The 14,307-nt window shown below is 35.2% G+C and overlaps 1 protein-coding gene across 3 annotated transcripts in view; it reads left to right on the forward strand.

The window, feature by feature from the left end:
- The window catches only part of STXBP5 (syntaxin binding protein 5), a 174,423-nt gene that overhangs the window by 139,304 nt on the left and 20,812 nt on the right, over positions 1 to 14,307 (forward strand). For all 3 annotated transcript variants that reach the window (XM_047858198.1, XM_047858199.1, XM_047858200.1), the window contains 3 exons: positions 959 to 1,328; positions 2,290 to 2,455; positions 11,919 to 12,030. In XM_047858198.1, the coding sequence (XP_047714154.1) occupies positions 959 to 1,328; positions 2,290 to 2,455; positions 11,919 to 12,030 (648 nt within the window). The remainder of the gene's footprint in view (positions 1 to 958; positions 1,329 to 2,289; positions 2,456 to 11,918; positions 12,031 to 14,307) is intronic.

Below are 14,307 nucleotides of genomic sequence, written 5' to 3' on the forward strand. Positions count from 1 at the left end.
AAATATTTATGATCTTCATATGTTGAAAATGAGATTGAATTTCATCAAATGTATGTGGAATCTGAAAGACCTGGAAATAACCGAGAAACCTGGTTTTTATTACTAACTTATGCTGATTTAGATAGAAAAAAACAAGATTGAGCTCATTAGTGTATCCCTTGTTTATATAGTGGACTTTAACATTACTTGAAATTTAAAATATAATTTTGATTTTAATGATAATTTGTAAAATACCAAAGAAATAGTTTGATTTACTCATTCAACTCAATAAATATTTGAGTATATTCTATATGCTTCACTGCTAGAAAAGGTTCCGTAATGATAATCTTCTTACTAATCTTGTTTCTTATTAGTAAACAACAAATATCTGTATAGGAAGAAAACCTGGAAAGAGAAACCACTTAAAGAATTTTAAGTACTCTAGTAGTCATATTAAAAACGTTTAAAAAATGAAATTAATTTTCATAACACTTTATTTAGCCTAATGTATCCAAAATGCTATCATTTCAACGTGTAATCAGTATTTTTAAGTTGTTAAGGTATTTTACTTTTAACTTTTCTTGTACTAAGTCTTCAGAACCGGCACGTGTGTGTTTGATTCTCAGAGTGTGCCACCGTGTGGACAGGCCGCATTTCAAGGACTTTGTAGCCACAGTGTCTGCCATAGTAATGCAGCTCTAGGTGTCACCTACCTGCTCTCACACTTGTTGGTAGTACACTTGCCAGACAGGAGAGAAGACATAGCTCCAGACATACCGTGTGTCTGTTCGGGGCATGTAGTTCTGATATCATTTTCCAGATTCAGCTGCATGCTTGAAGATTGAATCCCTTCGGGAAGCCGGTGTACAATTCCAGTCTAATGTCCATTCTGTGTGTTTTTGAGTGTCTCCTGTGTGTCAGAGTTGGAGTAAATACATTTGCTGTGGCGATTCAAGTAGTTGTTACTTACGTATTTTAGGTACTATATTGAGGTTGAAAGGAGCGATCCTGAGAATGGCATTCCTGGATACCACAGGCTGCTTAGTATCACCTGCATATGAATCCTGGAGAGAACACAATGTTCCTGAAGAAAAAGATGAAAAGGAGAAATCAAAGAAACGACGGCCTGTCTCCGTATCCCCCTCCTCTTCTCAGGAAATTTGTGAAAACCAGTACGCAGTGATATGTTCTGAAAAGCAAGCAAAAGTCATCTCACTGCCATCTCAGAACTGCGCTTACAAGCAAAACATTACAGAGACCTCGTTTGTGCTTCGTGGAGACATCGTAGCATTGAATAACAGTATCTGCCTTGCCTGTTTCTGCGCCAACGGACATATTATGACTTTTAGGTGAGTTACGCATTTTCCTAAAACACAAATAGAGCATATACACCCTTAAAACATAACATTACAGAGTTATATTCCATTGAAATGAAACGCTTTTGTTTACGGTGTTATACACTGAGAATTTATTGTTATTCACTTAATTGTGAACAACTTTATGAGGAATACAAATCAATTTTATCTCCCTCTCAAGTATACTAAATCATCAGGTTTGCAGGATCCTGCCATTTTTGTCTTCTATAATACTCTGTTCAAGTCGAAAACCTAGTCTGTTATTTTTTTGAATTCCAGTTAGTGAACGTACAGTGTTCTGTTAGTTTCAGGTGTGCACGCTGGTAGTTCAACACTTCCATACGTTACCTGATACTTACTCCTCATGACTAGTGTACTTCTTCATCACGGTCACCTATTTCACCCTTCCCCTGACCCCACTCCCATCTGGTAACCATCAGTTTGTTCTCTGTAATTAAGAGTCTGTTTCTTGATTGGTCTCTCTCATTCTTATTTTTTCCTATTGCTTGTTTGTTTTGTTTCTTAAATTCCACACGAGAGTGAAATCATATGGTATTTGTCTTTCTCTGACTTATTTCACTTATCATTGTACTCTCTAGTTCTGTCCATGTCCTTGCAAATGACAAGTCTTGATTCTTTTTTATGGCTGAATAATATTTGCGTGTGTGTGTGTGTGTAGAATATATGGAAGAAGATGTGGATCTTCTTTATTCCATTCATCAGTCAATAGACACTTGGGCCGCCTCCATATCTTGCTGCTGTAAATAATGCTACTGTAAACATAGGGGTGCATGTATCCCTTTGAATTGGTGTTCTCCTATTCTTTGGGTAAATACCCAGTTGTGCAGTTGCTGGATCATAAGGTAGTTCTAGTTTAACCTTTTGAGGACCCTCCATACTGTTTTCCAAAACCTACCTTGTTTCTTATTAATGACTTTTCAATATTTTTCTCAAGTTTGCCTAGTTTAAGACCTCTACTGGATGTGTATTACTTGCCCCTCACCAACATGCGGATAGCCAGAACATTCTGCTTCACCAACAATGGACAAGCATTATATCTTGTTTCACCTACAGAGATCCAGAGACTGACTTACAGTCAAGAGACCTGTGAAAATCTTCAGGTAAATAACAAAAATATTGCTACAATCTCTTCAGAGGTGAAATACTCTGTAAGGTCCCTTATTTTTGTTCATCTCTTACACTCTCAGGAGTATACAAATGAACCTGCATAGGAAAATTCAAAGCCTGACTTTCAGACCATATGCTTTGAGACTTGTTATAAAGTATCTTCATCTTCATGGGACTCTTGTTACAAGAGGGACTTCTCTCATTGATCCGTATTTTTTCTCTCCAGTGATGGCAAAGAAATATGAAATGTTATATACATTTTATACACACTCTCCACGTATAATAAATATCTATTATACACACAGGAAAATCTTTTTGAAGGAAGTAGGTTAATGTGAAAATAATTATGTCTATTTTATGGCTAATCGTGTCATCCCTTCTTATATACTCTATTCACGAGGATATATATACGTAAAAGAAAAAATAAGGTTTTATAGTTTTTCTCTGAATATTTTGGTTGATCTGACATTGTTTAAATACAAAACGGTTTCTTGTTTTAATATTCAAGTGCCTTATGTGCTTGCATATACAGTTGACCCTTGAACAAGGTGTGTTTGAACCACACAGGTCCACTTAAATACACAGATTTTTTCTATAAATACAGTATAGTAGTGCAAATGTATTTTCTTTGCCTCATGGTTTTAACATTTTCTTTCCTCTAGCTTACTTCAGTCTAAGGATATAGTATGTAATATAATACGTAAAATATGTGCTAACCCACTGTTGATGTTGTCAGTAAAGCTTCTGGTCCACAGTACACTATTAGCAAAGTTTTGGGGGATTCAAAAGTTATATGTGGATTTTTGACTGTACGTGGCAGTTGGCAGTTGATCCTTCACACTGTTCAGGGGTCAACTGTATATTAGAAATGACCAGTCTAGAGGCGCCTGGGGGGCTTAGATGGTTAAGTGTCCAACTTGTGATTTCAGCTCAGGTCATGACGTCGTTGTTCATGAGACCGAGCCCCACATCTGGCTCTGCACTGACAGCACAGAGCCTTTTTTGGGATTCTCTCTCTCCCTCTCTGTCTGTCCCTCCCCTATTTGTGCACGCTCATGGGTGCACTCTCTCAAAATAAACATTTTTAAAAATGATCCATCTAGTTTCACATTTTAGAATAAAAATGCTATTGAAATACTGAGCTAAAATATTATTTGATATTTAGAGGAAACCCTTATATAAGGGAACTTTTCTTTTTAAGGGAACTTTATAATGTAAGATTTTACAATTAATTAGCCCTGTTTTATTTATTTGTAAATTTAAATTTGTGGCTTTTTTCGAATATGAGCTTTAGAGTCAAGACTGAATTTAAGTCCCATTCTTGATAATAATTACACAATTATATGACCTTGGACAGGTTACTTACTGCCTCTAAGCCTCATCATCTTTAAAAATAGTATTACAGGGGCGCCTGGATGGCTCAGTTGGTGAAGCGTGTGACTTCGGCTCAGGTCATGATCTCGCGGTTTGTGAGTTCAAGCCCCATGTCGGGCTCTGTGCTGACAGGTCAGAGCCTGAAGCCTGCTTCGGATTCTGTGCCTCCCTCTCTCTCTGCCCCTCCCCTAGGGGCTCATGCTCTGTCTCGCTCTGTCTCAAAAATAAATAAAACATCAAAAAAAATTTTTAATAGGATTACAAAGAATATGGGGTGAATTAAAGAAGAGAGTGCACATAAAGGGCTTAGCATCGTGCTTGATAAAGAGTTGGTGCTGTTAGATGTTAGTATTTTTCAGTAAGCTAGACTGTCCTGGAAATGTCCTTCTAATGATATTATAAACCTTGAGAGTGAAATAGAATTACATATATGACATTTTAGATATAAATTTCCATTTACATTTGGGTGGAGTTGTTTTTACAAAGATTCCTCGGTTTCTGAACTAAACTTTTGCTTTTTCTGGGAAAGGTAAAATTTTTCTTTAGTTTTCTTTCACTAGTAAAATTGTTACAGTATTAAGTACAATATTAATTCAATGGACAATTGAATATATTCCTAATTCATTTTCATCTGAAGTGTGGCCTTAATTCAACTATTCAAAATTTTAAACTTCATCACTTTTTGGGAATCAAATCTGTTCTTTGGTCAGTGTTTTATTTCAGTAAAAATCAGTAACAGCTGCAGTAAACTTTACCCATTTACTTTTTAATGAAATGGTCATTTAGTAGTACACTCAATTTATTTTAATAACTATCTGCTGTCTGCCTTCATGATATAAATGAAAAAAAAATGAACTCTAAGCAGTTTGTGATAGAATGTTCTCTTTGGACATTATTGACATTTTATTTACTTCTGTGTTTTCAGTGCTTAAAAATAATGCTTTGGTAAAAGTCTGATTTAAATACCATGAACTTTATAAACACTAATCCTTGGTTTCCAGAATGCCCTAATACATTGTGCATTCATTTTGCTTTAACCAAAAAAATAAAGAAGATGCCTACAAACATTAATGGAGTTTCCAGCCCACAGGGAATAATAGGGACCAGAGTAATAACCCTCCTGCCTAAACCCACCCAAAAAGAGCAGACGTAAACACGAAACAACAGTTTTCACAATCCTGGGTATTAAGCAGTGAAGGAAAGTAATCCCCGAGAAACAAGAAACAAAGAAGTAACCCAGCTTTAATGCCTTGATAGAGGTTTCAGAGCATGGCATAGAGGGAAGGTACTGAGGCGGAGTCTGAACAACTTCCCATGTAGAGGAGACAGAACCAAGAGTCTGGGAAGACCAAGTAAGTTAAGAGTTCTTAGAAGACAGTACCAGAGAGGAGAGAGCTGTATATAGAGAGAACCCTGGTCCACTGAGAGTACTCAGTAGAGTATTATCGAGCACATGCACATGGATAAACTCTCCGGCCTGGGAAAGAACCATCTGAAAGGAGGGGAGAATTAGAGGGAATTGTGCCTGGTCCCAGGACCAGAAACAAGTGCCCGTTCTCAACAGCCAAGCTATAAAAGTTTATAATTCATGAATGTGTTAGTTTCCCGGAGCTGCTATAACAAATCACCACAAACTTGGTGGCCAAAAACAACATAAATTTATTCTCTCACACTTTGGGAAGTCAGAAATCTGAAATAATTTTCACTAAGCCAACATCAAGGTGTAGAGAGGGTCATTTTTCTTTTGAGTGTCGGACTCTTTTATTTTTTTAATTTTGTTTAATGTTTATTTTTTGAGAGAGAGAGAGAGACATAGCGTGCTAGCAGGTGAGGGGCAGAAAGAGACACACACACAGAATTTGAAACAGGCTTCAGGTTCTGAGTTGTCAGGACAGAGCCCAACATGGGGCTTGAGCTCACAAACCGAGAGATCTTGACCTGACCCGAAGTCAGACACTTAACCTACTCAGCCACCGCAGTGCCCCTAGGATTAGAACCTGATATTTTAGGGGCGCCTGGGTGGCGCAGTCGGTTAAGCGTCCGACTTCAGCCAGGTCACGATCTCGCGCTCCGTGAGTTCGAGCCCCGCGTCAGGCTCTGGGCTGATGGCTCAGAGCCTGGAGCCTGGAGCCTGTTTCCGATTCTGTGTCTCCCTCTCTCTCTGCCCCTCCCCGTTCATGCTCGGTCTCTCTCTGTCCCAAAAATAAATAAAGAAAAACGAAGAGAACCTGATATTTTAGATGGCCATTATATTCAGACTACTTCAGTGAACAATTAAGTAGAGTACTCAGGACAGTCCAGGCTCATTATTTGAAGAATAATTAGCCTTAAAATAATCACTGCTTGAGACCTGCCTAACAAATCATAAAAGGAAAACCCAAAAGGATTGAAATGTTTCCTAGTATCCCAGAATGAAGCTGAAGATGACTTAGAGAAATGAAAGATATCTAGTACTTAACAAGATAAAAATCAAAAGGTCTGGCATCCAGTCAAATCAATAAGAAAATATCCATAATGAGAAGAATCGATCTTTAAAAGAAACCAAACCAGAACTGACACAAACATTAGAATTAGTACAGAAGGGCATCAAACCAGTTATAATATTTCACATATTCAAAAAGTTAAGTGGAAACATGGAAGGTACAGAAGACCAAAATCAATCTTCTAGAGATGAAAACTGTGGTTTTTGAGATGAAAAATATACTGGTTGGGATTAACAACAGGTTAGACAATGCAGAAGAAAAGATTAAGTAACTTGAAAACATAGCAGTAGAAAAAACAACTGAGTGTTTAATTTTTTTTTTTTTTTTTTACATTTATTTATTTTTGAGAGACAGAGTAAGCGTGCGAGCAGGGGAGGGGAAGAGAGAGACGGAGACACAGAATCCGAAGCAACCTCCAGGCTTTGAGCAAGCGGTCAGCACAGAGCCCGACGCCGGGCTCAAACCCACAAACCATGAGATCATGACCTGAGCCGAAGTCACACACTTAATCGACTGAGCCACCCAGGTGCCCCAAAGCAACTGAGTGTTTAAACTTGACAAATTTGTAGCACTAAACCACTTATATTAAAAAACAAAAAACAAAAAACAACAACAACAAAAAACTCATCAAATCAGTGACCTCAGTTTCCGCTATAAGAAACTGGAAAGGAAAAGCAACTTAAACCCAAAGTAAGCACAAGAAAGAAAATAATAAATATCCAAGTGGAAAATAGTAAACAGAAATAGAAACAAGGAAACAGTAGAAAAACATCAATAAAACTAAAGCTTGATCTCTAAAATCAATAAAATTGATCTCAGGCCAGTCGATTATTAAGAGAGAAGTTACAAATTACCAGTGTCAAGAATGAGAGAAGTGGCATTACTATATTCTACAAATATTAAAATGGGTAATAAATATTATGAACAACTTTATGCCAATTAACTCAAAAACTTAGATGAAACGGACAAATTCCTGGAGAGACACAAATTACCAAAGATCACTAAAAAAAAACCAAAAATAGATAACCTGAAGAATATCTATTGGAATAATTGAGAAGAAAATTGCAGGCCCAGATGGCTTCACTAGTGATTTCTGTCAACATTTTTAGGAGGAAAAAATACCAGTTCTACACAAAACTCAAAACTCAAAGTGGAAAAATCCTTCCATACTCATTCTAGAAGCTACAATTAACATGATATGAAAAATAGATATACATTACAAGAAAATTCTATATAGACCAATATACTTCACAAATACAGGTTTAAAAATTCTAAACAAAATTTTAACAAATTGAATCCAACAGTATTTCGAAGGATAATTCTGGTCATAATTCATCATGACCAAGTGGGATTTATCCCAGGAATGTAAAATTGTCTCTAACATTTGTAAATCAATCAGTGTAATTTCATCATATTAGTAAGCTAGCAGCAATTGACAAAATCCAACATCCATGTCTTAATTAAAAGAAGAAAAACGTCAGCAAAGAAGGAATAAAAGGGAGCTTAAAGGACATCTAGGGAAAATCTGCAGCTAACATATTTAGTGATGAGATACTGAATTATTTTTTCTTAAAATCAGGCGCTAGAAAAGGATGCTCACTCTCAAAACTTCTATTCATTGTTGTATTTAAGGTTCTAGCCAGTGCATTCAGGCCAGAAAAAGGCATCTCAGTTGGAAAGGAAAAGTAAGCCTGCTGTTACTCATAGATGACATGATCATCTATCTAGGAAATCTATCCAAAAGCCTAATAGAAATAATGAGTGCATTTGACAGGGATGCAGGGTATGAGATCAATATGCAAAAAAAAAAAAAAAATTCTATACTAGCAATGGGCATTGGGAAATTGACATTTAAAAAGCACCATCTATAATAGCAACAAAAAATATGAACTACACTGGGATAAATCTGACAAAAAATATCAAAGACCTGTACATTGAAGATCACAAAACACTGAAAGAAATTTTTAATGACATGAATAAATTGAAATATGTACTTTGTTCATAGGTCAGAAAATTCAATATTGTTAAAATACCAGTTTTCCCAAAATTGATCTATATTGAGGCAATCTCAAACAAAATACCAGTAGGATTTTTTTGATAAGAATTGATAAGTTTATTCTAAAATTCCTATAGAGATTCATGGGACCTAGAATAAGCAAAACAACTCTGAAAAAGAATAAAGTTGAAGGACTCACACCACCTGGTTTTAGGAGTTATAATGCTACGATGATAAAAAGAACATGATACTGACATCAAATTAGATAAGTGGATCAATGTAACAATATAGAGTTCAGAAATAAACCCTCATATATATGGACAATTGATTTTTGATGAAGGCAATACACCTGAGAAAGGAGTGCCTTTCCAACAAATTATGCTGGAAAAATTGGAAATTAAAATAAAAAAAAAGAACTTTAATTCATGCCTCACAATATATACAGCATTTGATTCAAAATGAATCATAGACTTACATGTAAATCCTAAAACTATACAACTTTTAGAAGGAATATAAGAGAAGATTTTTGTTAACATGGGTTAGGCAAAGATTTCTTAGCTACAACACCAGACTCACTGCCCATAAAAGAACAAATTGACAACTTCAACAAAATGTAAAACTTCTGCTCTTCCATGACATTTCAGAAATAGAAAGATAAGCCACAAGCTGGAAGAAAGCCTTGACAAAACATATATCCATAAGGGACTTAAATCCAGAATATGTAAAAGATTCTGTAAAAGTCCTCAGAAAGTAGATAAAACAACCCAATAAAAACATGGGCAAAGTATTTGAACAGATGCTTCACCATGAAAAGATGTTCAATATTCTTAGGCCTTACAGAACTGCAAATTATAACCGCAATGAGACACCATTAAACACTTACTAGAAAGGCTGTAAAAAGAATACCATGCCACGTTCTCACAAGGATGTAAAAGGTCTACACTGCTTCAGTACACCCACTTTGGAAGACAGAAGTTTCTTAAAAAGTTAAACATTCATAAACCAAAGACCCAGCCATTCTACTCTTAGTTTTTTAACTCAAGAGAAAAGGAAATTATATTCATAGTTATTTTATTTGTACTACCCAAAAAACCAGAAACTACCCAAGTGTCCATCAACAGATGAATGAAAAATCAAATTATAGTATATCCATACAGTAGAATACAACTCCACAATAAAAAAAAAGTGAACTGTTGATAACACTATTATGAATGAATCTAACAATAGTTAATTTACTGTTACTAGATGTAGAAAGATATCATAAGAAATACAAACCTAATTTAGATTTCACCAGCATCACTAGAAATTAAAATTAATCATTCTAAATAGTAAATTTAATCATAGGTAAATCCTTACTTTTTTTAATAATTGTTTTTAAGTTCATTTATTTATTTTGAGAGAGACAGAACATGAGCAGGGGAGGAGCAGAGAGAGAGAGAAACAGAGAGAATCTCAAGCAGCCTCTGCAGGGTCAGCATGGAGACTGACAAGGGGCCTTGAACTCACAAAACTGAGATCATGACCTGACCTAAGCCAAAATCAAGAGTCAGAAGTTCAACCGACTGAACCATCCAGCTTCCCCAGTAAAATCCTTATTTAAACACAAGCAAAAAATCTACAGATACTATTTAATAGTTTTGTAATATATACTTTTTTAATATCAGTGTTTCTCCCCAAATCTTAATACTGAGACTGCAGACTCTAAGAAATCCCTATTAACCTTCCTTTAAAGATAATCTATTCATATTGTTGATCTCTTGATAAGTAATTTCTGTATTTTATAATTTGTTTCATCTTTAATTGTGTGAAAGGAGTTTTTTCTCTAATTTTAGTGTTTATATCATTGAGTGTCTACTCTTGGCCCTTTATATGTTGTTCATTATCTTTAATCTTGATAACATTCCTGAGGGTAAGTGTTATTATCTTTTCTTTTTAAAGTTGAGGAAACCAGTTCTTTGAGAGATTGATTTGCATAAGATTCCTCTGTGAGTAAAAGGCAGAGATGAGAATCAAACCCAAGTCTATGTGGTTCCAAAGTTTATACTGGTTCCAAACAGTCATTTCTCCACTATAAGTGACTCTTCATTTATAGCTATAATCTGTTTTTTTTTAATATTTCTTACCTTATATTTATCAAATTGTAAGCTTATTAAGCACCAAATAAATTCAGAATTCTAAACCATAATTTTAAAATAAACTTTAAAATGCATATCTTTATACTGTCACTCATTATATGTCATATTACTCTTGATTTAGCATAAAAGACACACAAATGGTAGCTGTTTGCCATTTCTTGTTGTATCAATTTAATAAATATAGTTTAAATGGGAATCTGTATAGCACAGTATAAAAATGATTGGAAATCACCTTTGTTATATCATCTAATATAAATTTGAATTAAATAATCATTATCAGTTTCTACAGTGAGTTTTAACAAGTTTGTTTTATTGACTAAAGGAAATTTTACATTCCAGTTTTACTCCACTTTGTAGAAATTTGGAGGAAAGAAAACTAAAATGTATAGGTTTCAATCCACTTCAGCATTGTAGGTGAAACTGTGTTATATAGTGTTAACAATTCTCTCTTCCGTTTATAATCTGGTTGGAGAGACAATATTAATATGAATATGTTTAAAAGTAAAGTCTTTGGACATTCATCGTTAACTTTCTTAGCCCAGCCCTAAGGAAATCAAAAAATACATACTTCATTTTCAACTATAATAATGTAAAATCAGATACAGCAGAATTCCTACCTGGAACCAATAATGTACTTGTCTTTTTTTATCATAGCTACTTCTCATCAGTGGGCAGAAGTGCAGCCTCCAAAGTTCACTATAATTTTATTTTGCTTCTAAAGCTTCCCGGAGCTGCCTTATAATGTCGCTGCTTTCCTTCTTTTATAGAACTTCCTCTTCCCTCTCTATTTATCTACAAAATCATTAGTATGTCAGCAACATTTCTTGTCTCCTGAGGTAGTTGTACCATTTCTGTGCTCTGAAGAGTAGTGACAGTAATTTCAGACAAGGCAGAAAGAAGCCTTTCAATCTCCCTACCAGAATTCTGGAGTTCCAGGTGTATGTTGGCATAATTCTTTTCCTGGGCTATATTTATGAAAACAGAAGTTGATGTGTCTTTCTAAGTTATTAATTTTCTGACTCAGCTGAAAGTGATAATTCCAAAATCATGTATCATCATTACACTAAACTTCTCATCTTACTAGTAGCTTTTCTTCTTTCTAATGTAGGAAGACCTAATTATTAATCCAGTTATCAATTCTTGATATTAAGAATTAAGGGATAGTGTTGTCATAAAGATTGGAATCCTCTTACAGTTTAAGCAGGAATATCATCTTTGCTTGAAGTGTGATGAAAATAATCTAGACAAAGTAACAAACAGCAAGTTCATTTTAGTCAATTTAGTCTTAACTGTTTGATTAAGTCAGTATGTACTAGATCTGATCGCTTGAAATATGCTCATTAATTGTTTCTGAATCTCAACAGGTAATGTTATAAGCTTAAGTTGAAGAATTTGCAGTGATGGTTTTGTGAATTATAGTTTAGTCTCCCTGTAACTTTACCAATTACAATTTGTTTTGATTTTAAAGGAGATGTTGGGCGAACTCTTCACTCCTGTAGAAACACCTGAAGCACCAAACAGGGGATTCTTTAAAGGCTTATTCGGAGGTGGTGCACAATCTCTTGATAGAGAAGAACTGTGTAAGTTGACTGATTTAATTTGGATATTATATCTGTAAAACTGAAGCATTCAAGCCATGTAGGCTTTTCTTACATGCATAAATTATGTTCACCTTTTTCTCTTTGTCACAACAATTAATATATCCATGTTTTTAGCAAAAGGACATTTTTTTTTTTTTTTTGGTCATTCTAACCAGTATCAGGGGAATATATTGCTCAGGGAACCAAGATCAGAATAGGTTCGGGTGGTTAAAAATGAGTATTCACAACTTAATAATTTAGAAAGTATTTTCTTTATTTTCATTAAATATGATCTTTTATTCAATTCTATTATTAACTTTATTTGGTGACCTTAACTTTGAAAAAGTGTTTTACCTAAACATTTATCTTAGGAAACCTCTAGTACTATTCTCATTGCAGTAAAAAGTTACTTAAAATAGCAAAATCTCGTTCATTTACTACCTTCCACATAATTGGCACAGAGTAGAAATTGGTCCTTGAATGTTCGACCTTTCTTTCAAATAGCTGTTATCTATCCTTATTTTTTTTCCTTTTATTCTCTTTCTGTCTTGCAAAGATACGTTAGAATTTTCCTTTTGTGCTTGCTTGACTAATTAGAAAAACTATAAGATTAAATATCATTAAGTTGCAGTGCAGTGCAATTTAACTTTCAGGACTTCTCCAGATGATTGATCAATCATCTTGGTGCTGGGAATCAGTCAGTTTTAGTTCATTGTGAAAAATGAAGACTGTTCTTCAAGCTATGGGCAGCTGATCATTTGGAATAACAGTCTCACCAAGGATAATTGATAGAGTAACACAAAATTTTAAAAATGTATTTTTTTTAATTCTTTAAAATATCAAAGAGCTGGGGCGCCTGGGTGGCGCAGTCGGTTAAGCGTCCAACTTCAGCCAGGTCACGATCTCGCGGTCCGTGAGTTCGAGCCCCGCGTCAGGCTCTGGGCTGATGGCTCGGAGCCTGGAGCCTGTTTCCGATTCTGTGTGTCTCTCTCTCTCTGCCCCTCCCCCGTTCATGCTCTGTCTCTCTCTGTCCCAAAAATAAATAAACGTTGAAAAAAAAATTAAAATATCAAAGAGCTAATGGTATAGTAAAGAACACTATTCACAGGGAAGGATGGGAACCCAGAGTGCTGAGCCTAAAAAACTGAAGCCAATCTTCCTCTGGAGTGCTTTGCTAATCTGAAGCAGGAGGCTAAGATACTAAACTGTGTTCATATGAGCTAGGCAGGCTCCTAGAACAGGCAAGGATGGGATCTTTTTTTTTTTTTTTTCCTTTTTTTACAGTTTTTACTTTCAATTTTTTTTTAATTCAAATTTTAGTTAGTATATAGTGCAATATTGGTTTCAGAGGTAGAATTCAGTGGGCGCCTGTGTGGCTCAGTCAGTAGAGAGTCTGATTCTTGATTTCAGCTCAAGTCATGCTCTCACAGTTTTGTGGGTACAAGCCCCACATCGAGTTCTGCACTGGCAGCACAGAGCCTGCTTGAGTTTCTCCCTCACTCTCTCCCCTCCCCTGCTCACAGTCTGTCTCCCTCAAAATAAATAAATTTTTAAAAAATAAAAGAATTCAGTGATTCATCACTTACATACAACACCCTCTGCTCATCACAACAAGTGTCTTCCTTAATACCCATCACCCATCTAACCCATCTCCCACCCACGTCCCTCCATCAACTCTGTTTGTTTTCTGTCCTTAAGAGTCCCTTGTGGTTTTTTTTCCCTTTCTTCTCTTCCCCTCTTTCCCGTATGTTCAGCTGTTTTGTTTCACATCAGTAAAAATTATATATTTGTCTTTCTCTGAAAGATTTATTTCACTTAGTATAATACATTCTAGTTCCATCCAAATCATTGCAAATGGCAAGATTTCATTCTTTTTGATGACTGGGTAATATAACATTATATATATATACGTACATATATGTGTATATATATATATATATATATATATATATATATATATATGTATGTATATACACACACACACACACACACCATGTCTTCTTTATCCATTCATCAGTCAATGGACATTTGGGCTGTCTCCATAGTTTGGCTATTGTTGATAATGCTGCTGTATAAACACTGGGGTTCATGTGCCCCTTCAAATCTGTATTTTTGTATCCTTTGGGTAAATACATAATAGTGCAATTGCTAGATTGTAGAGTAGTTCTATTTTTAGTTTTTTTGAGGAACCTCCACACTGTTCTCCAGAGTGGTTGCACCAGTTTGTATTCCCACCAGCAGTGCAAGAGGATGAGGATGTGGAGAAAGGGGGATCAA

This window comes from Prionailurus viverrinus, chromosome B2, assembly GCF_022837055.1.
Source record: "Prionailurus viverrinus isolate Anna chromosome B2, UM_Priviv_1.0, whole genome shotgun sequence".
Lineage (NCBI taxonomy): Eukaryota > Metazoa > Chordata > Mammalia > Carnivora > Felidae > Prionailurus > Prionailurus viverrinus.